Source organism: Rissa tridactyla, chromosome 2 (genome assembly GCF_028500815.1).
Source record: "Rissa tridactyla isolate bRisTri1 chromosome 2, bRisTri1.patW.cur.20221130, whole genome shotgun sequence".
NCBI lineage: Eukaryota > Metazoa > Chordata > Aves > Charadriiformes > Laridae > Rissa > Rissa tridactyla.
In genome coordinates, this window is record NC_071467.1 from 30,101,312 (window position 1) to 30,128,401 (window position 27,090).

Sequence of the window (27,090 nt, forward strand, 5' to 3'; positions counted from 1 at the left end):
TTAATAAAGCCCATTATAAAATAACTTACACTGTAATTCTCAGCAAATTACATATTTTAGAAAAATCATTTTTGCTTCAAAATTCCTTTTTCTAATGAAGCAACGTATAAGCAAATAGATATATACCACAGAACTGACTGGAGAAAAACAAGTAGAAAGCAGGAAGGTGTTTATAACATTGTTTTCTCGTATTTTCACACATCAGGAAATTGTCATTTTCACCTGAAGGCAAGAAGCACTGGGTAGTCTATCGGAACCCGGTCCTGCATGGTCAATGATGTTCTGTGACTTGCATTCCTGTTCAGAATAACATCAGTTACCAGATACAGAATACTTCCTGATGTTGTTTTGCATACTTACTTAGAAGTTTATGAGATAAAGAAATGTTGATTGATTAAACCTTCCTCTAAAGTATAAAGCACAATCCAGCAGCTTATTCTTATCCCTACAGCTAACACTGCTGGGTACTGATGGTCAAACGCAAAGCTATGCTTTGAACGGTCCTGGAACAACCCATCGGGGAAGAAATTACATTTAATGAAGTATTTTAAAAAAATGTATGTTTTCAAACATAGGGCTCTGCATAGGCTTTACTGGTGTAAGTCATCCATCTGAGTAAGTGAAAGTATGTACATGTAAGATGATCTGTGCCGAAGTCAGCAATGCAAACAGGTGTGAACTCATCTGAATCATTTCACAATGTGGCTACAAATGAAAAGTGCAAACGCAAACAGCACAATGCCATCTGTTTGGGAAATTTAGTTGGGAAATACTAACAATGACTATGTGAAATTTCCCAGGCAAAACACTACCTATTTGAAGGAAGAAAGCAAAGTGAGGACACGGTACAGAACCTGTCACAGTGGGGAACCTGCAGACAGGGAATATACCCTCTGTCTCATCACCAAGCTCAGCAACATCTTCCTGCCCTACAACATGGTAGAGAAGAGTCCAGTCACTGCTAGAGCAGCAGCTGCTCTGTATTTCCAGAGCCCAATGTAAATTACCATTCAGATTAATTGTTTTAGATTGAATTTCTCCACTGTGCAATCAACTTGGGAAGGAGTTGATTCATGTGACACTACAAGAAAGCCTCTGTCGGAATAGGGTGATCTCACTAAAAGAATAGATGTGGATGTCTCAATGATGTCGCATATTTAAGATGCTATTTCCTTGCTTGCGGTCACATGAAATATTATCAGTATTCTTGTAGTTCAAACATCTGAAAAAGATACCATCCATCATCAGTTTCCATGGAGGTGTATTATAGAGGACATTGACAAGTCTTTCTTTAAAATTCTGTTATTTTTACATGTTTCTACAATTGGAAAAAAACATACAGAACAAAAATTCTTAAGTAAATGTATTTATTATTGTCAGAGTTTTGATGCAGAAATACTGTTATTTCAAGTATAGACTTAGAATTCCGTTTCATTGTTCTTTATGCCAAAACAAGGGACAAGACCACCCTGGTCAACTGCATTTTGATCAGGAGGGTCAAGTTGTGGTTTCAGATATTTACGCACAAATCTCATTGACGGTAGGATCAATTATTTGCACATGAAGTGAGAATCTGCCTCAAAAAAACCCACTAAAAAGATTAAGAACTCTTGCTGTCTTAACACCTTTTTACACAGAAAAGCCACTTACATACGTGGAGAAAACATATATTCAGGACAGGAAGCAAGTTCTCAAAATCCATGTCATTTTCATTGCTACGATATTAAAATGCAAATCAGTCTTTTAATATGGACAACCATTTGTGACACAAACCGAAGAAACAGCTCTTCCCCCATTCCATAGTTTTAACGTCATATAACTCAGTGAATACAATTTTCAGAATAGACCTCTGTTTCACCTGTCCATTGTTTTGAGAAGCTAAAAGCTTAGTTCTTTATCAATGGTAATGAAGCAAGTTTCTGTCTTTTCATATGTTATGTGAGCATCAAATACCAAAAGAGTGATCTCATTTATTTCCAAGAACGCCTTGTGCATTAACTGGTGCAGCTCAGAGCAGGATATGGATAATGCTGAAAACAACTACTGAAAAATAAGGTTTTACGCTGAAAACAATTACTTCTCTTAACCGCAACCTCTTTAGCATGGGAAAAGGCAAGCATCAAGGGACATGTGGGCAATAGGAAATGGTTTTGTAGTTGTTAGTAGCATCTTCTTTCTTCCTTTGTACTACGAACAAAAGCTAATGTTAAAGAAGTTATGAAGAGAAAAACAGATTCTCTACTTCTATTTTAATGATAGGATTTGCCTAAGTAAATGTTATCTTCTGAAAGTGAAATTCCCATTTCACGATTCAAAGTTTCAGCCTCTAGACCTACAGCTTGAGTTCTGTCTAAATGCAACAGAGGACACAAAGCAAAACCATCTCTTAGTTCTAGAGGTCGTCGCACTCAGGGACACCCAACCCAAGCCAGGTCCTAGAGGAATGATGCGCTCACCATCCTGAAATACCGAGGCTGAGTTGGGCGCCAGTTATCAACCAGAGGGAGATCAGGTTCATTCTCAGCATTCTTGGATAGGCTGCGGAGCTTCGCCATCTGCAGGAGAGCAAAAATCAAGGTGTCCTGATGCAAATCCCTTGGGATCAAATCCACAGCCCAACAATTAAACCAAGAAGGCTGGTCCAGCTGGGGAGAAAGCCTCCTTCAAAGTTGTCAAGATGTCCTTCACCCCATCACCACCAGAACTGTACTCATGTTCTTTTCCTATCAGTAATATTATTAGAAATAGTCAAGATGGAAAAAATGGGTCCTAGCTGAACAGAATTGTGAAAAGTACTGTCATTTATGTCTACAGAACTGCGTATAGCCACAGAAGCTGTGGGAAGTCCTCAGAAAATGCAAATAGAACAGTCTATGCCCTAACAAACCCCTTCTACTCTAACCCTGCCGTAGTATCTGATTGTTAAGAAGCCTCTGGAATGGCAAGGTGTAAGGATATATTCTGCTGCAGTCACACAAAAAAGTCCATTATTAATAACAGAAATGTAACTCTGGGTAATGACTTGGTCCCGGTTTTAATCTGTTTGTAAACAGGGTCTGCAGCTTGACTCACTTTGGCAATGTTTTTTTAACCAAGGTATGTTTTTTTGATGGATGCCATAAGAAGAGTTCTGCCCATACTCTTAAAAACTGTATAATGTTCTTCCTGTATTGCTTTCTGATTTTCAAAGGATGCAACACATATACCCACTTACAGATACATTATGTTCATTTGTGGTCACTGCCATGCACAACATTAGTCAGAAAGCGTATCCCCTGTGATTCAGACACTTGACATTTCCCTGTTTGAATGGCTTCCCATGAAAAGGATGCACGTGTTTTCCCTTGAAAATGTAGCCCCACGCATGGCACTCATCAACTTTGTTCGCAACTAGCTTCAATACACTAATATAACTACCTTTTATGGTACAGAGTTCAAGTCCAACAGAAGCAGAACTTCTGTCAGGGCTGTAAAAGCTGGGTTCACTGTGACCGTACTAATTCCAGTTTACGGACTGAGCTATCTCAGGCTTCTCAACATTGCTCTTCACTACACAGCACAGAAGAGCCAGCTATCTCGGTCTGCCTGAACAATGATGAGGTCGCATTTATAACCTGTATAGTATGCATCTGAAATTAAATTTCAGTTTTCAGATGAGAAATAATTTGTATGGGAACAGTAGGAAATGAGAATAGTTTGTCAATTTTTTTAATACTGATAAAGTACTGTTAGAGAAGAGATGGCTGGTTTTTGTTATTATTTGTGGAAGATCTGCCCTGCTCGGTGAAAAAAAAAAGGGTGCACATATTCAGGCTATAGCTACATAAAGGTGAAAAAATTAGTCTGCAATGGGATAGAGTCACTCCACAGCTAAATTCCTACCATTTCATTAAAAGTAATCTGAGCAGCTAGGCCACCCACTCTACATCTCACTGGGATTTCTGGTGAATTGATTTTTCCTGCAGAGTACTGATTCGCAGTGACTGCACTTATCCTTGTGGCTAACATACTATTACCATCTGGTTGCAAAAGCATCCAAGCGATCCACTGTAAATGCACATGCACTCAAAATAATTACTATTAATGAGGCTGCCATGGTAGTACACTTTCTAGGATTAGAAATAATTGGTAACACAATCCTCTTTTATGAATACACTATTAAGACTGCAGACACTCTGGAGTGAGGAAAGTCTTTCTATTGCATTTGTATAGAGTACCTCACATACGCTGCCAATTCTGCCTGAAAAGCAGTTATCTCAGGATAAGAGCCAATGTCCCATCTATATGTAGTAATTTCTGTTTTACTTTAAATGCTCCATTTTTTCTACAGTAGGGCCAGTTAGAGGACATTGTCCACGCTTCCCAAAACTCACTAACTTTAGATAAGGTGAAAAAAAGGCCATGACCCAAATACAGAAATGATCAAAAAAATCTTTTCATGAAGCTGGTTCAACGATGTGATTAGTTATTCCTTTAAAAACACATTTTAAATCAGACATGCTCAGTAATGACTACACTTTTCCCAACAAAATCTGTAGTCGATCTTCTGTAATATAAACTTCTAAGCAGATTTATGTTGTGGAAACCAGTCAAACCATATTTGCACCAGCTTCAAAATAGCCCACATATTTTAATTTTCAGATGGGCAAGGAAACAGGAAGCAGATCAATTCAATAAGCTGTGAAAATTAAGCTGTAAATTATACGAATACATTACCATATTTCATCTCTTGCCAGCTAAGGTTCCCATCATACCTGAGTTCTATTCTTTAAAAGATAAAGAGCCACATAAATACAATGTACTAGAAGATCAATACAACGAAACACCTTATCACCTTGAGAACCTAAAATGAAAAGTTATGTTTCTATATATAATATCTACGTAGGATATCAGTCACTTGATTAATGTTCATGTTCTCACTATCCTGGAGTTATGAAATTTGTGATTATCGTATCATTATAGTCTGCTGAGCAGAGGAATAACCTCAGATAAGAAAACTGACTTGTGTAGCACAAGTAGAATCATAGGCTGAAATGTGATGAAAGAGGGCCTTTACATTTTTATAAATGGGACTGGCAGGGAATACGGATTAACAAGAAATACTTCTTCGTGGTAAGTGACCAGAGAAGGCTTTCAAATTAACAAGAAATTATAGTTATCTTATGCTACTCCTGTTTGTGAAAATGTTGCTGGTATACCTTCTACAAACATGGGTATCAAGCACCTGACACAACACTTCCATAATTTTCTTGGTTATGTGATGCCACCTAGAAGGTGGGGCAGACAGAATCACCAATCCCACTGAATTTGTGTTCTGCTAAAAGATGTTTTTGAAAAAAGCATACTATAAGAGACACGTTTTCAAAGCAGAATGTTGAAGAGTTGGAAATGACTCCTGCTTCATTCGGTGTGCAATGTAGTTAAGGTACCTGAAGGTCCCACTGCATTTCGTTGCAGGTGGTCACTTTTTCACATCAGCTTTATTTCATAATTTTCCCAGTAATTACTCTCAAACATTCATCATGATAAGCAATGAACACTTTATATGAGGAAGCTTGACACAATATAAATTGTTGTAAAAATCCTACATGATCAAAGTTGTTGGTGCAAACCTAACACAAGCTTTAGCTAAATGTGTCAATGTTCTGATTTAAACGCTTGCAGAAGAATACTAGTTAATGGCTTGCGATTTCCTACATGAGCTCTTGGTGTAATGCAGCGCTTTGAGCTCTGTGTAAAATAAAAGGTATGACCCACATCCAGCTCCATCCTTTCCTACTAGCAAGAGTTAATATCGTGGGAACACAAGGACTGGGAAACAAAAAGAGAACTACTCTTTCCTTCAGTTGATGTTGCAAGAGGTCTCTTGCCCAAGGGAGCAAGAACTCTTAAATATAGTAACTCCTGCTTGCTGTGTCACACTCCAAACTGCTACGAACTCTTGCCATCTACACTGTGATTTATATGATTTTACTGATTTATAAAGCTCTCTGTCGTCTGTGGATTTGAAACACCATGATGCCTAACATGGGCTAGGAAACAATGAGCAGTTCCAAGCAGAGTAGGTCATCAGCCCTGCCCAGTTAGTTAATGTAGGAGTCATGCAGAGACAGATAAAGATGTGTGTCTAATAAGTTGATTGGTTGTAGACTGCAGTTCTTTGAAAATTTTTACAGGTTCCCTGTGGAGTCCCAAGGTATTCAGTTATAGTCTAAGGCATTCAGTTCTTCACTGTCCTTTTAATTACGCAATTTCTCACAGAATCCAATGAGCATTTTCCTTGTCAAAAGAATAAGATCAGGTTATGGCATGTAACTAAGAAGAAGTGGGTAAAATAGCATCTATTTGAAGTTTACCTGGTCTGAGCTGACTATGATAGGTTCTCTAAGAATAATCCAGGTGATGCACTCTTCACAAGGTGGAGTAGTGAAAGACCCATGGTATGTCCAGTAGTCACGAGATTTCGGGAAAAGAACTGAAGGATCAAAGTTGGGAAAAGGAGCTGCTTTCCCCTGAAAAAAACCCACAACAAAACTAAACAGAAAACTCTTCAACAGCTGTAGTCAAGATTAAGTAGAGATGCAGCTCTGGTATTTTAAGAAACAGCGAGTGACTCCAATACTTCAAAGGTACAAACTAAGGAAACTGAGCACATATCTACACAATACATAATGATGCAGTGTAAACATAAGTGGACTGAATGACCCTCACAGATGGGCCCCGAGAAGCATGACAGGGCATACAACGCCATAATGCTACTTCTTGTACCTGAGCTAACTCATGTGAAGTGGCATCCAGTACCAATGTGCTTCACTCACTTCTGTGCAGAAATACTCCTCCTTCTGGCCTCCTTTCTTACGGAAATTCTGCCTATCTATTGAATATTGGATTACGTCACCATATAATAAAGTGAGACAGGTACTCTAGATTTATAATATTTGTGCTAATAGCAAACAAGACAACCTATGAACTATACATTGATGGTGAGACTCTTATCACGTAATGTTATCTGAGACACAGGTGTCTAGTCAGTGGCATTTCCGAGTTCCATAAAGCAGCAAATTTCAAGACCGAAACGTCCAAAGGTGCCTTTCTTTTATCACTGACCACTGAGGGAATAAGACTCCATGCCTAATTTTTAGATGAGTGAAGTTTGGTGAGATGACTCTCATTTTCACAAAATTGTAAGGCCCTCTACAGCCAAAGAAGGCTCATGTGTAAATGGAAGAAAGGACTTTTCTTGTTAAGAAGCTACCCATGGTTTTATTCACAACTATATTCTGGCAATGTTGCAGAGCAGAATTTGGAAACTGGAAAGTCGTGCCTCTTGATTTTTTCTTGTCTTGAGAATTTGCAGCTATCTCCCTACAATGAAAAGCCCAACATCGTTACCTTTGTTTTGATAGCATTTATTTCTTCAAGAATTCTCTTCATCTCTGGTTTGGGAGTTTTCCCTACCTGCAAAGAAGAAAGCATGAGCTTACCAAAGAGTTCTGCTTAATCACGGAATCATGGAATCATGGAATTTTTCAGAGTTGGAAGGGACCTCTAGAGATCATCTAGTCCAACTCCCCTGCTAGAGCAGGGTTGCCTAGAGCACGTTACTCAGGACTGCATCCAGCTGGGTCTTGAAAATCTCCAGGGAAGGGGACTCCACAACCTCCCTGGGCAGCCTGTTCCAGTGCTCTGTCACCCTCACCGTAAAGAACTTTTTTCTCATATTTGATCGGAACTTCCTATGTTCCAGCTTGTGCCCGTTACCCCTCGTCCTGTTACTGGGAACCACTGAAAAGGGTCTGGCTCCATCCTCCTTAAACCCACCCTTTAGATACTTACAAACATTAATAAGGTCCCACCTCAGCCTTCTCCAGGCTAAAGAGTCCCAGCTCTCTCAGCCTTTCCTCATAAGGGAGATGCTCCAGTCCCTCAGTCATCTTTGTTGCCCTACGCTGGACTCTCTCCAGTAGTTCCCTGTCCCTCTTGAACTGGGGAGCCCAGAACTGGACACAGTATTCCAGTTGTGGCCTCACCAGTGCAGAGTAGAGGGGGAGAATGACCTCCCTTGACCTGCTGGCCACACTCTTCCCTAGGCAGCCCAGAATTCTGTTGGCCTTCTTGGCAACAAGGGCATATTGCTGGCTCATGGATAGTTTACTGTCTACCAAGACCCCCAGATCCTTTTCTTCAGAGCTGCTTTCCAGCAGGTCCACCCCTAACCTATATTGGTGCCTGACATTCTTCCTCCCCAGGTGCAGGACCCTACACTTGTCCTTGTTGAACCTCATTAGGTTCTTCTCTGCCCAGCTCTCCAGCCTGTCTAGGTCACGCTGGATGGCAGCACGGCCCTCTGGGGTGTCAGCCACCCCACCAATTTTCTTCTTTATCCTATTTTTTTATATGAGCATCTAAATATATATCAACTATAAAACTACAATGCATTAACCCAACCTGTCACCCCTACCAGCTTAGTAAGCTATGTCTTCTGTCTGTACCTTCTGTCTGTACCCCAACAGATATTACGATCCAAATGAGGAAGTTATATCAGTTTAGAAACTCAGCATCACAAGTAATTTCACAATACAACTATTCCTGTTGACATTGAATTTTAGCCTAATAAAGATAAAAAACTCTTCAGACACAAGTACAGAATTTGGAAAAACTTCATTCTAGTTTAAAATACAGATTTCATGGTCAGATCTACTGTTTGCAATTGCTGATCTCAACACGGATGTCCATCTTTCTGTCTCTAGTGAATATTATTAAACAAGAGAGAGCAAAGGCCAATATTTCAGGCTAAGACTGCATGTCCCCAAAAGAATTTTAAAAAAGAATGAGTTATATATATTGTTGGTGAGTTAGTTTTGCCTGGGAGAAAATTCATGAAAAGCCTAGGAGTGGTATCTGTCCTTGAAATCAGTCCAAGATTATCACAGAAGACAGCTGACTGCCATTGGTCAGAGGGCCACTACTGACATCGTGTCCCCAGAACAGGGGCAAATACATCTGGATTTACAACTTCTACCCACCACATAGTGACACAATGGCTGCTGGGACAAGCGTCTGTAATTTGAAATAACATGACTCATGCTCCATAACTTGAAAAGCATGCATTACTGAAAGTCAAGCCCTTCAATGTGGTATGATCCCTAGAAAACAAATTCAGAGGGTTTTGCTTTTTTAACCCTCTAAGAATAGAAAACTCCATGGTAGCAGTACAAAGAAGGATTGCACGTTTCTACTTACTTGCAAAAATATGGCCAAAACAGCTATTCCATCAGTTCTTCTCACAGCATCAAGGTAATTACTGTAGTTGGGATTCCAGTGTAACAAATGTAGCTGGAAACAAAGAAAAACATGCTAAAAAAAAATTCCATTATCAAATAACAAGCCATCAGATGCTGAATTTAGAATTCTGCATATACATGGGAGAGTTTGGGGCAAAAAAGAATAAGGGCTAGGCCTTCAAAAAAAAAAGAAAAAAGGGACAACAATTCATGTATGAGTTACATCAGCCATATACTACCATTTAGACTTGTATTTGCATTAAAATAAACTATAAACATCTTAATATGGAAATGGCAAAAAAGAACAGAAATCTTATCTGAAAGCTGAAGAACACAGATAAGATGCTTAAGTAAGCAGGCAGGACATGCAGTTCAGAAGTCACCTACTGATACGCGATTCATTTCTGTTTGGCTTTCAAATTACAGCAATTCTAGCAAAGAATCCATATGAATGTAAGCTCTGTATGTTATTAGTCTACAGTTCTCATCTTTCCTTACAATCCTGTAGTGGTAGAAGATCAAGGTACCACATGCTTCCTCCTTTCTGTTGCTACAATTTTATACTTCTGCTATAATGCTATACTTTCACAATACTGTTTTAGTAAGTTTGCACTGCTTCTCAGTAATTCAGGCGTGTTGTCCTAGGTTGCAAGCCACATTGGTTTGAGAACATGGAAACTTTTGTTTCACATAGTATTCTTCTATTCTTCTGCTGTGAGAATTACTTCAACCTGATACACATTTGTAAGGATTGATGGGAGTAAGAAGAAAATGTCACAGACAAATAAATAGAAAGAACTTGACAAGTAGACAAATGACAAATTTTGTCCCACCTGAAAATGACTAATGTTTCTTTACACCCTATTTTAAAGTAAAAAGTGGTGAGTCTTACCTCTCCTGCATATCTCACTCCATTCACAACATGCTCAGAGCCATGGTCGTCAGATGAACCCCAATGAAAGTGAAGCTGACGCAGCCTGTAGACTCCTGGAAGTGGCCCACCTCTCAGCACTGCAATTGATAATCTGCATCAGCATTAGACTCGGGTATCTTCCGATTTTTTACAAAGAAATATATATCTCTCTCTCTATCTCAAAAATATGTACATACATATTTACATATTTACTGTCCAGATGTTCTATGTTCTGAGAGTACTGAGTACCTCTTAGAAATCTGCATTGATTTTAGCAGCACTTCAGGCAATCATCTTCAGCTATATCCACCTACAGGCAGATGAAAATATTTTGTGTCCAGGTTTCCATTATAGTCAATAGAGATCATTGGTTTAATACAGCTGCATAAATGTGTATCTAGTACCTTCTGGGATATGTCAAAGACACATACGCAGGACTGGAATATCTGATACGAGATCTGTAGAACAACTGGATTTTTCTAAAGCAGTATCTGGAGGCAGGGTGAAATACATTAGGTTATCAAAAATGGCATGAGATGCCCATGTTTGGGTAACTGAAGTAAGACCCTAATTAGAACAGTCAAGCCTCGGGTACTTCTGCTTGCCTTAAGGCAGACACTCAACAGATGGTGACCTGAATTGCCCCTTCAACTCCATTGATTAATTATGACTCCATCTCTGTTGACTAGAATGGGAGTTTAGAGACATAATCCACCTACATTTAAAAGTCCACATAAACCACATAAATTTAGGTGTCTTAATCTCTCCCTGAATTACTTCTAATATCTACCTATATCAAAGCCCACAAAAATAGCCATTATTAAGATGAAGTGCGGAAGTGCTGGACAATAAACAAATTCCCACAAAATGCTACAAATTTTGTCTCTTACTGCAGGCTATGACTTATTTGGTTAAAAACCTATGAAATTACTGATGTTGCTTCTGCTATAACAGCTGCTCCCTCTGGCTACGGAAGAGGAGAAAGAAAACAGCAAATGAGCCAGAAAAGCAATCACTGAGAATACAAACTTATTTTCCTAAAAGAAAAGTTTAGCCTGTGATGAACAATACCCTTTATTCTAAATAATCTTAACATTTTTACATTATGTACCGAATGAAGGTGGTGTATTTGAAAGGATCTCACAATAAAAAGGGAAGAACTTTTTCACGTTCACCAAATGCTAACTAACATTAAATTCTCATTCACTTTATTTGGAGGTAGAAGTTATAGCATTACTATAAACCATTCAGCAGTTCTCAAGAACAGGTCTTTATACGCTAGAGAAAAATATCCTTAAATCTGAAAAGGAATGAAATCCATGATCATCTCAAGAAATAAAGTACTAATAGTATTCTTTACTGAACATTAAAAGCAAGCTATTACTTTCAACAAATTCCTTATGCTTGTTTCCACAGACATTCAGTCCTGTGGCCGATGCAGGCACCGTAACAGTAGTAGCTGCCAAGACCACCAATTCTTCATTAAAATAGATCTGTAAGACCAAATAATCCAGTTTAAGGTAAAAATGTGTCATTATTTCCACTGATGGGCCATCAGCAGACATTTTCGACTGGGCGTTAGGTGAAGCTCTGCATCACCTTGTGCCAACACATTCCTACTTCACTCATCTATAAATAGACAGTAGCTTTTACTTAACACACTTCAAGCAGACAGAATGATGCAAAGACTAAGATGACTATAAACCAACACCTCCTGGAGGACAAAAAGGTGTTTTCTTTCTTTTAATTGCAAGTGTGCAGTATAAAACATAGAAATACATAAAATGACAGTGTAAGAAAAGGAAATTTCCCTATGCTTTAAAAAAGTAAAGTAAATGAAACAGTAACAAGAATTAAGTTCTCCAATATCTGAAACATAAAAAATCCCAAACTATGTCCACAAGCTCAAAGTTGGTAAAAAAAAAAAAAATCTTTATTTTTTTAAACATGTGGCTTGGAACCTATATTCTAAAGGTATCTTTATCCTTTTGGGTTTTTGTTTTCAGAAAACACTAACACACCTATATACCACTTAGAAAAAGAATATGAGGTAAAAGTTTATAAAAGAAACTATCGTATCTTTAAGTTGTTTTTCAGTGGTGTTAAAATACAGGTTTAATTTTTATATATTTACATATTTATATGTAACAGGGAATTATTCTAACTATTACATAGGAAATGTTCACCTTAAATATATGAAACTCCCGGTTTTGAGGCTGCGATAGCTATTTTCCTACCACAAAACACTTATGAAAGGATGCTTTTTTAGAAGGCCCCATGACTCACTATGAGCTTCTACCTATGACACTGCATGAAATGAAAAGTGAGAGCTTTAAAAAAGGAGCCTGCGGGCTCACTCCCCGATATATGAGTAGCCAGCCTTTCTCTTAGCCCTCTGAAATACTGCATAATCCCTTTCACATGGCTAGCTGAATGGCTGGACTTACTTCTGATTATTGGAAAAGCGGCATTTCTGTTCTTGTTTCTGCTCTACAGGAAGTAACAGGACGGTCACAGGAGACTTACCAAAATGTAACTCCCTTGAACTTGCTGTCATTAAAGTAACACGGCCCAGCTGCAGGAATATACAAACCAGGCCAGGAACACAAGGGAGAAAAGTATTTACTCCTTTTTGGTGCCTTATCATCGCAAACTCTCATCCCATTTCTCAGTGACTGACTCTTTATATGTGTTTGCACATCACCCTCCACCAGCCTGATGCAAGACATAAAAATGTTACGTCAGTCTGAAGCGCTTGCTCAAATTCCGTGTCCCTCCATCCCCGTTGAAGAACGGTCTATCACAAAGCAGTCCTGCATGGACACTCACTCAGTTCCAGTAAAAACGCTCACCTTTTTTCTGATCTATCATAAACCGAGCAGCATGAGACAGAACTGGCTAATAAAAGAATGTTTTTTCCCACTCCACTTTACCTTAGTTAGCAGGGTGTCATTAACAACAGAAACGTGACAAGAAGGTTTTGAAACAAGTCCATCCACTCGCTGAGCATCTTAGATAGGGGTCTGGTTGTTAATCTGTGCTAATGTCAATTGTCATCAATCCTCAGTAAAGTAAAACTAACAAAGTTATGCCTACACAAACGCCTACCCCATTTGCTGTGAAGGTATTCTGTGAAAGTCAGGTGGACAAACACAAGGAGCACTAAACAGACTCATGAGGTGAGCTGTGCTTATAAACACGAGAAGAACTAACTGTTCTCTCAAGATTTATGATCCTCACATACTGCCAAATCCATAAAATGAACCGGTAAACCACAATGAAATTAAATTAGTATGGTATTACTGTATGACAATTGAAAAAGATACATTACCTTTCTTAAGCTGCTTTATAAAAGAATCTAACAGTGCAGTATAAAACCCACAGCTTTTAATATCAATGCCGCATTTTAGATGTTATAAAAAAGCCTCTGCTCACCAGAGGATGTCTGTACTGAAACACTCTGGCCAACTGCAGGGATAAAATGTATTTCCTAAAAGCGTTTGGAACATTTTACACAGTTCTCAATGAAATTTTCTTTAGGCAAACACTGACCACATATGAAGAAGAATTACTTTTGTTTGCATTTTGAACTTTGTACTCTTACAGGGCCAGATAGGGAAAAAGACAAGTGTCTGACAAATCAGCGTGCCACCCACCCTCACCTGCACTTCAACACACCTTTTCCAGTTTCATGCCTATTGATCAGAGCCTGTTCATCAGTGAGCTCCCACATCATCTGTGCCTGTGATCTATGCTAGGGCTGAAAATCCCCATCCCATCACTGCTTGATCTAAACAAGTATCTGAGTTGCCGTTCAGGCCAAAAACCATAGCAGTGGTAGGCTGCCAAAGTACCCAAGTTCTGGTATGGGTTTTATTGCGGCCATCACAAGGTGGCACAACTACCTAGGAGGTTTTGATTTCAGCTCTCAGATCTTTCCTGGATTTTGAGACTCTGGCTGCAAGGATTTTACAGTGCTTAAGGTCCTTCTTCCACATAGATATGCTAAGACAGGCAACTGAGTTCGCAACAATATGTTAACTTGCACAGAAAGGTAGCTGAGGCATGACACAGCTCCCAAAGCAAGTATCTGTCATCAAAGCCTTCAATCATACAGCAGATTCTTAAAGTCGAGCAGACTTTATAAATAGCTAGAGATAAATTCTCCAATTCCTTCCACTAGACTAACTCCAAAGATAACAGCAATAAGGCCTTTTTCAACGCAATATGTGAATTACATTGGATGGCACTTTTCCTGGAAGCTTCTCTCTAATCATTTGAGTTTAAGAAACTATCCAAATCATGAATATTCAAAGTATTCCTGGCAGAGAAGACGCAATGGAAGTAAAACTCTGAGACATAAAAAGTAATTAATTTTATCACTCACCTTTGCAATTTATTCAGCAATCTATTTCATCTACCACTAATGAAAATCTAGATATAACTACAGATATGGGTATGACTACCCTAACTGAAAAAGTTAGGAAAATACAGGAAGCCTGTAGTTTTCTGGTTAACTCATAAATAATTCAGATAGACAGACTAATAGATAGACAGACAGACAGAATGTCTTTGCTCTAAAGGAACAAAAGCTTCATTCCTATATGATTGCTATTACATATGTACGTATTATGCAGCAGGTGTTCCTTTACACAAAAAATAAGTCACTGTACATATCCTAAAAAACTTAAAACTTGCTCAAGTTAGTAGGATTATGCACAGTGGAATCTGTCCTGCAATTCGCATTATGTTAGAAAAGGAATACCACCCACAGACTCTGCAGGCAATGGTATAACAAAGGAGACATAACAATAAATACTGAATGTTTCTTGCCTTCAAGGAGTTGAGAAATACACTTACTTTTTTTCCAGTGAGTCACTTTTTATTTCTGAGATCAGAACACAACAGTTACTGAGCAGTTCATCTGGAAAAAAATTCAGAACATTCCAAAACTTCCTGCTCTTTGCAGCCACAGTGCTGCATCCATGCTGTAGGTTGCTGTGACCATATACTCCCTCGCATGCAAAATCTGAGTAATTATAACAATAATTACTTTGACACTTATGCAGAAGACACAACCATTGATATGTCTGATGCTGTTCCAACAAATAAGAGAGATGGTAAAAAATGGTAAGTAATGGTTATGGAGGTCTTCTCATATGCCAAAGCTACATCTCCTTACTGATGTATTGTTATCTGACATTAATAATATTTTTATTCAAATAACACTAAAGATTCCCACTTTGCTAGAAAAGTAACCAAACTCTTGACTACATAGTCATTTGTGAGTTCTGGTAGTGTATTAACTAGTCCAGCTTACATACATTTTGATCCTCAGTTTTCATGAAACCCAAGTCATTCATTAAAAATCCATTACGTTAAATACATGCTTGTAGATATTTAAGATCTCAACCTATTAGTAAAATTCCTCCTACTAATTATAGCTGTCAATCCCAGTTATATTGTAATAGAAACTGGAACTTTTAATGCAGTTAAGAAATAAGTCTGTACACTGTGGAAGACAGACTTTTCAGTATTTTACTGGAATTGACATTTCTTTTTCCTTTTCTTACCATCCCATGTACTATAAATAATAACATAATTCTGTTGACCTTGATACAAGAATAAAGAGTGAGGTATGCATTTGATTTTTCCTTTTTATCTCAGTACTAATGCAATTTCAAACTTCTTTCAGTAATGTTTTTTCCTTTGAAATCTAGCCAACAGTATTAACATGAAATGTCAGTGGTTCTGCCAACATAATTTCTAGCACCTGTTACACAAAACAGACATATCTCTTCAAAATATATAACCACACTAACTCTTAAAAGCTATGCATTTTACATGCAGCACATTGTATGCAGTCGTAAATATGAGTGGATAAAAGATTTTGGACATTAAAGCTGAAACAATGGAATTTTTCAGCCTTATAATCCTCATCAAGACAAAATCTCCCAAATGCTGAAGGGAGTTTTAACTGATTAAATACCATGACTTTGTGGCAACATCTGGTTCATTATTTCATTTATCAGAAATTATATGCATACAGTTTTCAAATATTGTACCTTCAGCCACATACACAGTTAAAGATGTTCTGCTGGGCATCTCAGATAGCCTTGAATGGACGAATGCAGCCCTCACAGACAAAGCCTGGACTCCATGCTCCTGGAAAACACCACAACTGCAATGGCTTTTGCAAGTGCAGAAATTTACCTTACACCTTAATTCATCCTGCACCAAGCTTCTTTGCAGCTCTCTCCATCCCCTAGGATTTTACCTATGGACTTTAAAAGTAGTCACAGGCCTTTACCTTCAGTTGTGCAGGGCACTGGAGTCACAGAAACCTGTACGTCACATGCAGGCTGTACACAAAGACCTTCTGACAGCCATGAGCTCTCAGAGCCCACTCTGTCTTTCAACAGTCACTGATACATAATGACAGCTTGAGATGAAAACGAAACTAACCTGATCTATCGAAAGAATCATCAAATACAACTCTGCAGGTTTTCCCATTATTGAGGATGGTTTTAGCTGCACCGGGATCATAACTAGCAAACCATGGTAGCAGGGAGGGATCGTAATGCACTTCTTTGTTATTGATTTCAATAGGTGACTGGTGGCGTCCTTTGGCAATCGGGTAATTTTTATGCCACTGATCCGGTCCTAGAAAACATGCAGAGAAATATATTGAAAACCTTTTCCAGATAGGATTGAATTATACTTGATTACAATAAATGCAAGCTTAGCTTTGCTTAGCTATAGAACATCAATAAAATGAATTAATAAGTAGGTTACTAATCACCTGGTTGTCAGTCACGACCTGTCAAGAGTTTCATTGTATAAAAAGCAATTAGATCATTGTAGTTGGAATATTAGACACTGAAAGTCATTGGGCTGAACATAACTCTCACAGCAACCCCAGGACTTTACCTAGGAGGAGACTGACACTACACCAAGGAAGGAAACCAGAGGTATATACTCCAAGTCCAGCAACAGCTAGAAATAGGATGGGATATACCCAAATATACTTTGAGTAGCCTGGTCTAGTGGGAGGTGTCCCTGCCCAGGGCACAGGGCTGGAACTAGGTGATCTTTAAGGTCCCTTCCAATGAATCAACTGTGGCACCATCTACCCATCCGGAGATAGAAAAGGCCACTGACAAAGAAGACGGAATGTGGATTTAATTATCGTCGTGGTTTTATCAGGAACTCCACGTGGAAAAAGCCTGGAATAAGAGGCTGTGCTGTTCTGAGGAACAGGCCACCCGGGCTTCCCACCTCTGCTGCGTCAGAGGCTGGCCTAAAGCTGGATTTTAAAGCTCTGTCACATTTTAAGTTATATTAGCGGCGGGGAAACTGACTTCATTTCATTTGGAGACCTCCGCCACCGCCTCCCCTTCCACCAGCTTCCCCTCTTTCCCACCGGCGAGTGGCCACCACCCGGCCGTGCCACCCGGCCGCGCCGCACCGACCCCGGCCCGCCGGGACCCCGTCTTCCCCTCCGGAAGAGGGGCCTCCCGTTCTGCCTGGGGTTTTGCTCCCGGAGCCGCTGCGGAGGGGGGAGCCGGGCCGGGCTCCACTCACCGTTGTCGCCGTCGTAGCCCCACGGGTAATAGTTGGGGTTGATCATGGTGGTGGAGCCGCCGTTCCCCGCCGCCGCCGCGCCTCAGCCTCTCCCGGCGGCTCTGGCAGGACGGTGGCCTCGTCTCACGGCGGCTTTTTATAGACTCCCGCCAACTCCATGCCGAGAGGGACGGCAGGGCCCCGGCCGCCGGGGGCGGGGAGAGCCGCGCTCCCTCACGCCGCCCGCCGCTGTGAGGCGACCCCGCCGTCGGCCCGCCGCCCCGGCGCTTTCGGCCGCCGGCTGCGGGGAGCTTCTCCTCAGAGGTGCCCGCCGGGGGACGAGGGGTGCGGGGACCCCGCTGTGTGTGTGTGGGGATGCAGGGGGTGATCCCGGCGTGGGAGACCCAGCATGGCTCCCCGGCTGTCCTGGGGCTGCGCAGGGAATGGAGCCCAGCCGAGACGGTGCTGGGGAGGCCTGGTGAGGCGTGTGGACCAAACTCCCTAAGGCGTACTCGGGTACGTGCTCGATAAATGGCCCTGCGATTTCATTGAACGCCACCGGACCGAAAGTGCATCGTGCTGTTGTGCATCCGTAATCGTGGCAGTTTAATACAGTGAACGCAACCGGACCTGTAAGTGCCGAATTGAGCATCACTCAGAATCGAAGCCCAGCCGCTCCCAGCCCCTCTGGTACCTGAGGATAAGCTGGAACGCAAGGGGGTTTATTTTCTGCCAAATTCTGTTAACCTTTAACCCAACAGGGGAAAGGGGCTGCTGAAAAGGGGGTATGGAAAAGCATGAATGAACTAGATACACAGAATCATAGATTCATGGAATCTTCATGGTTGGAAAGGACCTTTGAGATCATCATACAGGCGATGCGGGACTATTTTTCAAATTCAAATAAGGTATGTGTACATATACACAGAGATGGATGTACACATAAACCAGGAAGCTTAACCTGGCTGGTTAGGAGTTTAAATTTACAGGTCACAGACAGGGTGGCTGGGCTTTTTATGGTTGTTTAGAAAAAGCCTGATCGCCCTACGACTGCATCGGGTTAGGAGAGGCTGGGGAGTCCACCATGGCAATGTGTTTCCTCCACGATGCCCGGCACAGCCCTGCTCCAGAGGTCAGCTGGGGATGAGGGGATGCATCCAACAGCTTCTGCCTGCGAACGGCTATCACAGGTTAACACCCTTCCCTATGAAATTCCCACATGTGCCCTTGGGCTCCAGCACTGCTCCCTGCTGCGCCGTCTCCCATTGCCTTCATAAACAGCTTCCCTGCAAAAATTCGGTAGCGTTAATTGCCCCAGGCCTTTAAAAAGGTGCTGTTTCCTAGTGCAAGGATTCTTGGAAATTGGAAACCATTAAACTAGCTGAAGATCCAGTTCCTGCCAGCTCCAGATAAAATCTTTTTTATCAAATTAAGCATAGGATCTGTTTGTTTTGCTTCAGCTCTAATTCTCCTTTCATTTAGCAGGGTGTTATGCATCGAATTGCACTTAAAATTGTAAGCATACTTGTGATCGTGCACACATTCCTTATGTGGCTCACATGTGATACACAGAAATCAACTGACTTCTAAAATATATTTGTTGTTCTGACACATAGGGCATTATCACGTGAGTTACAGAAGACAGACGTTGGCACCAGTGGTGTAAAACAGATGAAGGACTGACTAAGCAGAAGGCAAGACATTGGACTGAAAGGTGAATTATTGTGATTTGAATTTTAGTAGACTTTCTGAATAACAAGAAGTGAGATTATTTTATTTGATAGTAATGAAGTGGGGACAAAAGTACAAGATGGTTAAAGAAAAATGCAAATGGCACAGGCTGGAAGTGTGGGGTTGTCAGAAAAGTCCAGTACCCCTGAATGCTGTGTGAACTACAGTGGGTGAAATTTAGTAGCAGAAAGTGCAACACGGTGATCCTGCACCATGGTGTTGTCTGATATATTTTTTCTGATCTGAAGTGGAAGTGAAAGGGAAGGAGGAAGAATGGGATTCGTTGGTCATAAAATGTCAATAACCATTACCAGGCAGGAACTGCTCACAAAAAAACACACACAAACCATGGGCATGTCACTGGAGCTTGAGAGACTGGTACGACCTCCTCGGAAACAGGTCTGTTGTCCTTGTAAAGCTGAATTAGGATGAATTGGAACAGGTGCAGGGGAGAGAAGGGAACTAAAGAGCCTCTTTTACAAGAGGAGACTATAAAAGCTTAGTGTGCTTTGCATAGCGAACAAATGGTAAGAAGCGAAGTGACAGCTGTCTGTACAAACACATCATCAGAGAGGTAAACACCAAGAAACAAGAAGAGTTATTGAAGCTAAAGAGCAATGTCAGCCAAGGAAAAACTACCCAAGGTATTCCAGTAACTTTGCAATATTAAAAGTGGAGACGTCAATAAGGTACACAGGAGCTATGTATTCATGCCCTACAGAGCACATACTATTTCCCACCTGTTCCTCAAATTTCACTGCCATTTCCCACCATCTTCTCACTGACAAATCTCCAGATCCAGAGCATCTCCCTGTGACTCAGTACACTTGCCACTGTTCCAGATGGAGCTATACTGGAGACATGACCGTAGCCTATCTGTAGTAACCCAGGACTATGCACCTCTATTTCCTGTCCCAGCATTTGCTCAGATGGAACCCAGCTCTCTTCATTTTTCCCAGTTTCTCAGTTTATTTTTATAAAAACAGCTTTGTCTTGCTCTTGAAAACCAAATTAGTGTTAAGTCAGGAAAACCATAATGAGAAAAGAAGAAGAGAAGAGGAAAAGAAATAAGAAACAGTTCTAGTCCCTTCTCCACTCATGCACTGAAGTTGATCAGTTGATCTCGCCTGCCACATATAAAGCTTCACCACTCTCTCCATTTTTCCAATATGTGTCCTGCTCCCACGAAAAGAACCTCCTTGTCTAGCCTGAAGGAGGACGGCAAGAAGACAAACCCCTGGGCAATCTCATCTCATCTCATCTCATCTCATCTCATCTCATCTCATCTCATCTCATCTCACCTCACCTCACCTCACCTCATCTCATCTCATATCATCTTCCATAAAATCAAAGATTTTATGAATATATCACAGAATCATTAAAACTCCCCCAAATCAAATGTGAAGGCACAATTTCACACCCACAGCAGGATAGCAATCATGCCGGTGACACATCAACCACAAGGCAGGTAGTTTATAAGCCTGGCAGGACATAAGCCAGTTTTGTGCATAAAGGTGTCACTTATGTGTGCCAAATCCTAGAAGACTCCCATATGGAGGAGAGGCATCAGTACCAACAAGATCTGCAATGGAGGGAATATGGAAACTAGCAAACATCATGGATAAGCAAAGACAGGGATTAGAGCATTTTGAAATAAAAGTAGTAATGATCTGAACTAAGCTGGGGCTCAGCATGGACTATTTTAATATGTTACCTTAGCTACCAAGATTGTTTTCGGTATTGGTGCTAATTCATTTAAAGCTAGTCTCCTTTAACACTCTTTCCACTGTCTGTAATTGCACTCAAAGAAGCAACACTGATAGTTACTTATCCACATTTGAAAATGAATATTTTGATGATAAGAATAATATTAAAGAAAGAAAGAGGGGGGGAAAAAGAAACAAACCCACGATAGATGTTTACTTTCATTGTTTTAGAGCCATTAGTCATTTCTAAGGAACAAGCTATAGCCTCACCCAGTTTTCTTAATGAATAGTCTAATGTAAAGCACTGTATCTTTTACACCTACTTAAAAGGACAAATTTGAGGTTGTACTTTACTGCCTGGGTACAAAGAGACTCAGTAGATACTGAAATTCTGGTCCAGAGCTCTAAGACACACAGAGCATTTGTCCGGAGTTACTGTTTGTTTTGAACTCCCTGGCATTTAAATGTCCTAAAAGGGACTGTGGAAGGAAGAAGCAATCTAAGAAGTTTTAACCTTATACACTTTAACTGAGACCTTTAAATCAAATAAGTAAATTACTTCAGAGTAAAAAAAAAGATATCCTTTGTGTACCTGCTTTCACTGAGCTCTTTTTCTGTGGGACTTGAGAGTCACCAAGAGTACCAAATGAGACATGCAGCCTCCTCCTGTCTTCTTCCTCTATGATCCTCTACCCCTTTCATCTGGATTTCCCTCCTTTCCCCACCTGAGTACACTGTGTCCTTCAACACCTCTCTCCAGGTAAAATGCTCACTCACTTCCTTCTCAGAAAGACCTTTAATAAAAGCACTGGCCTTACCAGTGGGAGATCTCCATGGCCTAAGTTCCCCGCATGTTATAGATAAGAGAAGTGCTTTAAGCAAATATACAGGTGGTGTAGAAGACAACAGTCAAAATTAAATTTGGTCTAAAGTGGAGGTTGAAATAAAAAAGCTTTCACAGACCAAAGTGATATTCGCTATTGGATGACAACATATCTGCCACAAACCACATCACGGTATACTCAGCTATGTTTCCAATTTGGAGACTACTGCATTCAATGAAATACATTTTCAGGCAATATGTCAATAAATGCTTTGAAAGTATGGATAAGATCTGGGAGAAAAATAAGCAAATACATTGTATATATTAACATGTTTTCTGTTTGATCTTTAAGGCACTTGAACAAATGTTTTCCCCTCAAATACTGATTTTTCAATGAGCAAAATGCTCAGATATGTGTCTTCCCTGTGAAATTCTGAGTAGTCATTCAGGTTTCTTATTCCTATACCACAGATTTTCTCTATATGCATTACTAAGACAAGCATTTCTTCATAATTTTTAAAAAGGACGATGCTTTTTAATTTGACAATAAAATTCCTTTGGATCCCAATGAGGCTCCTAATTTCTTTTGAAAATATGTATTATCCACACATATATTTATGGGATGTATTACATCGTAGAGTTATTACTGTTGGTAATTGCTCTTTATAATAGTAGCAGTCAGAGCACCTATCCTGCTAGATATTGTACAAATTTTTAATAAGGCCTTCTTCAAAGGCCTGAGAGACAGATGGGAAGCAGGTAGGCAGTCAGAAGCACTGAGAGTAGCTCATAATTATGAAGCAGAATAATAAGACAGTTAGAAATAGGATTCCTGTATACCTGATGATTCATCCCATGCACAAAATCACTAGAACTTTGACTTCCAAAAATTTTTGTTGTCCTAATTTCTTGATGAGATACAGAAATTTATTTCAGGGCAGACTACAGGTGTCAGTTTGGTGGGTCCCATCTGTGTGTTGCAACTAATAAATCTACTGCTGCTTTGGACAATGGCAAAATCAGATTTACAAAAAAACATAAGACGGACTTGGTGTCTAATTTAAAATCAATTTTAAGAATAATAGTTGAGTTCAGAGATGAAAAGCAGTCAAGAAGTAAGGTTAAAATTCACCAGACAACGCCTATCCATTAAAAAAATAAACAGGTAAATTCAACACACAGAATCCTATGAACTTTCTAGTTAGATAGCCATTACCGTGTTACTGTAAGTATTACCCAGGTGGCGTATATGCTGACATGTAAGTCTCCATTCAAGAGTGGAGCAATCTGCTCATGTGTGCTCTGGCACTGAGGCTTAGAACAGTAAGAATTTGACCTCATCTCTTCCTAAAAGCAAAATCTGAGCATGTCTGCTGTGAAATTCCCACAAGTTGGTGGTTCCTCTCCACTAATGTATAGTTTGTATTTATATTTAGTTTACATTGACCTTCAACTAAGTCTAAAGTGAAAAGGATTAGTCAAATGTTAAACAGGTGATTAAGTTTATTGGGATGTTTTTCTAAATCTTATACAAACCCTTTATTCTCAGTCCTTGGTATTAACTGATCTGATAAAATTCTTACTCTTAGGATTCAAATACATATAAGGAAAATCTGGAATACACACTCTTTATAAACTTAAACAGCCGTCCCACTTCCCAGTCTAAAATGCCCCAGCTCTCACTCTTTCTCTGACCATGTTCACTGTAGCCTGTCTTTATCAGTAGACATTTATGGTTCAAATGCCTTTAAATATTCTATTAAATGGTTTAGATGTAAGACTAACCTAAGCAGTTTTAGAATTATGGTCCAGATGCTGCCCCTTACCTACCTTTTTAGAAGGACTGAAATATATCAAAACTGAAATTGTTCTACAGTTCTGCAATAGCTAGTGAGAGGCAAAGTCCTAGGACAGAAAGCGCAGCATGAATCCACGTTCCCTACATGTCATGGAGAAGCGCTCAACAAAAGCATCTTCTGTGTCAGTAAACTAAAAACTCTGAGGAACATGGTGGGAGGGTAGATCTGCAATTGTGAGGATCCATCAGCCAAAGCCTTGATGCTACTGGTGGTGGTTGGGACAAAGATACAAAAATGACTTCCAGAAATAGATAAGAGGTTGTGTTTGCTCATGTTTCATAACCCACTTCCAGAGAGTGGAGGAGGTTGCCATTTCTATCAATCCTGACATAGCGATTCCTCCCAAATGACTTTATTTAGTCTTTGCTCAAGGGACCAGGAATCAGTGCAAGATCCTTGACTGATTAGCAAACTATCACCTCTAGATACTGTTTTCGTTCCTCATGGGTATTCACTTCTCCTTACAGATCTATAAGACAAAAGATCGTTAACCCAAGAGTGTGTAGTCTCATTTTGAACAAGTACAAGAATAATTCCAGTTCAAAGAGCCAAAGGCACATAGTTGGCCAAGAGATTTAGGCTGGGCAGTTATATTTACTTCTCATACATGTGCTTGGACTTTTCACTTCAGCTAGATATTTTTCCACATAATACTAATCACCATAGGGCTTTGTCAGGAGGGATGAAGAAAGGATTTGAAGCTTATTCTGAATTTAGGTCCGGGGTATGCAAAAAATGTTTTAATAAAAGGCTATGTACATTCAAAGTATCAATCTAAGATTTACTGTATTTTTCCGTAGCATAATTGTGTCTTCATTCTTGTATCTAGACATATGCATTTCCAGAACTCATCAAATCAGAATGTATAAATTTTGCTTTCATTATAAATATAAAGGTATATTTATTCTTCCAAGTTATTTGCATATTTCACAGAAATCTCAGCAACTAAGATGCTTTCATCGCTAACTACCAAAATTTCCCATATTGCCATTTTGCTGAGAACATAAGAAATAAGCTATGAAGCTATGGCACTATGCAGCCACACAGAGGGTCAAATTATAGAGCCAGTTAAAAGACTTTTAATGTATAACCACAGAAATTAATGTAATTGCCAGCCTCCTTCTCTCATAACAAAAGATTAAAGCTTGTGAAATTTCTGTGGTGCTTTTGTAATTCCTGTTATGAGGTATAGGAAAAATCAGCTCCTGCTGCATTAGGTTATTACAGGATTCTTATCCAAAGAATCTTGTTCCTTGCATGTTGCATGTTTTCTTTTCAGAACTAAGTGAAGAAAGAAGTATAAAGAGTGCTTGAGAAAGTCCACTATTAAAACAGAAAAATTCCTTCTTCCATTACGAGGCAGATCAATGGCAATTACAATTAAGATCAGACTTAACTTTCATCACATGCTGCCACTTATGTAGCATATCCCAGCCCCAGTTTTGGATTATTCATATAAATGCGGATACATACTGCATCTTCAATTCAAGCATTTTTTTCCAGGCAGTAATTATTTCCTTTTATCTTTGCCTCTTCCTCCTCATCCCTTTCGTGGAAGTGTTCAAGGCCAGGCTGGATGGGGCTTTGAGCAGCCTGGTCTAGTGGGAGGTGTCCCTGCCCATGGCAGGGGGTGGAAACTAGATGATCTTTAAGGTCCTTTCCAACCAAAACCGTTCTGTGATTCTATGATTCTATCCCTACATTGTTTGTACGAGGGAGAACAAGGCAATGGAAGAGCATTGCTTTTAAGAGCTGAACCTTTGCCAAAAGAATATGCTTACTAAGACCATGCTTACTTCTCCAGGCTTATTATATTTGTAATACTGAATTGCTTCTGCAAGAGACTGAGGTGCTAACTCACCCATTTACAACTGTTTCACCGCCCAAATAAACTTCTGATATAGTATTTACGCAATGGAAAATCACAACAAACAGAAGGAACAGATAAGAGACCTGTGGGAAAGTTATCAAACCTATCTGTGGTTCCCAAATTGACTACAGCAGGTGTTTCACACCATCTTCAGAGATTGCATCCAGAGCCTTTAAATGTGAAGTTTGGTAGTAAGGATACGTAACAGCTTAAGCAGAAAGAATTTGAGAGCTGAAGGTCCTCTGCTTCTAAAGAAAGCTGGCAAAGTTATCTATAATTTTACTTAGAGAAAAGAAAATGCACAAATACTTCACTTGTTTGACCTTTATTGAATATAACCCCACCCCAAATCTTGAAAATCAGCTGGTCACGCCTGAAAAAAGTACTTGGCTTAAGAAATATTAAGTAGAAAATATATTCCCTTTTGTAATTTCATCATTGTGGCTCAGCATAATGGTGTATTGATGTTAAAATGTAGGTAGAAATGATGCCATAAGGATTTCATATTTTATCTTCAAAAATAATCTGAAATATTGCTGCTGGCAATTACATGATCTTTTAAGGGAGTGAATGAGGCACTGCTTTTCAAAAGGATGTAGTCAGAAAGCGTCCTATTACTCTCATAACTATTAATGAAAAGAGTCCGAAGGGATAAAATCCCAGTATTTGTAGCTACAAGGAAAGCCCTCTTACTGAACTACTGGTGAGCTACAGTGCTACAGGTGTTTATACAGTAGGCATGTTATTCAGTAAATCTGAAAAATGCACATATGCAATATAATAAAAATATGAGGGAGACGTCTTGCTGAAAAAAGGGAGGCATTTTAGGACATACCACTTTATATATAAGCTTGTATAAAACTATCCTAGAAAGATCCAGCCTCAGAACTGCAGCACATTTCAAAAATGTGTTGGGATCGCCACCACATAAGCCAGTTGGCTAAGCATTATGACATCATCTTGGTGACATTTCTCTGTCTGTCTGCTTGGAAGTAATGCGATAACTATGGAACGGGTAGCACCGTAGCGCTCTGGCAGCTCAAATACCTCTGCAGTTTTCTGCAGATCAAACAAACAGCCAGCTGGTCGCACCAGTTAATACCGTACTGCCCAGCTATAAACTGAGTGTTTTCCCTATTCATCTTCCCAATTAGGCATATTTATTGATAAATCACTGAGTGATTTATGGGCTGAGCAGAAAAAAAGAAGAGGGGAAAAAAGGGAAAAAGAGGGATACGAAGCTTCTATTGTGTGACAGAGAAAATAGCCGGGGCAAGGGACATATGGAGCCGTTGCTGTAAGGAGAATGGAGCCGTTGCTGTAAGGAGAATGGAGCTGAGT

At 39.9% G+C, this 27,090-nt stretch overlaps 1 protein-coding gene across 1 annotated transcript; it reads right to left on the reverse strand.

Moving 5' to 3' along the window:
• Positions 1-1,112: 1,112 nt before the first annotated feature.
• On the reverse strand, positions 1,113-17,881 carry LOC128905444 (carbonic anhydrase 3-like). The gene is made up of 7 exons (XM_054191556.1): positions 17,782-17,881; positions 16,663-16,860; positions 10,177-10,295; positions 9,244-9,336; positions 7,393-7,458; positions 6,357-6,512; positions 1,113-2,555 (listed from the first exon to the last, which is right to left on the reverse strand). The coding sequence occupies exons 1-7, from the start codon at positions 17,825-17,827 to the stop codon at positions 2,436-2,438; spliced, it is 798 nt and encodes a 265-aa protein (XP_054047531.1). The 5' UTR covers positions 17,828-17,881; the 3' UTR covers positions 1,113-2,435.
• Between the last annotated feature and the right edge of the window lie 9,209 nt (positions 17,882-27,090).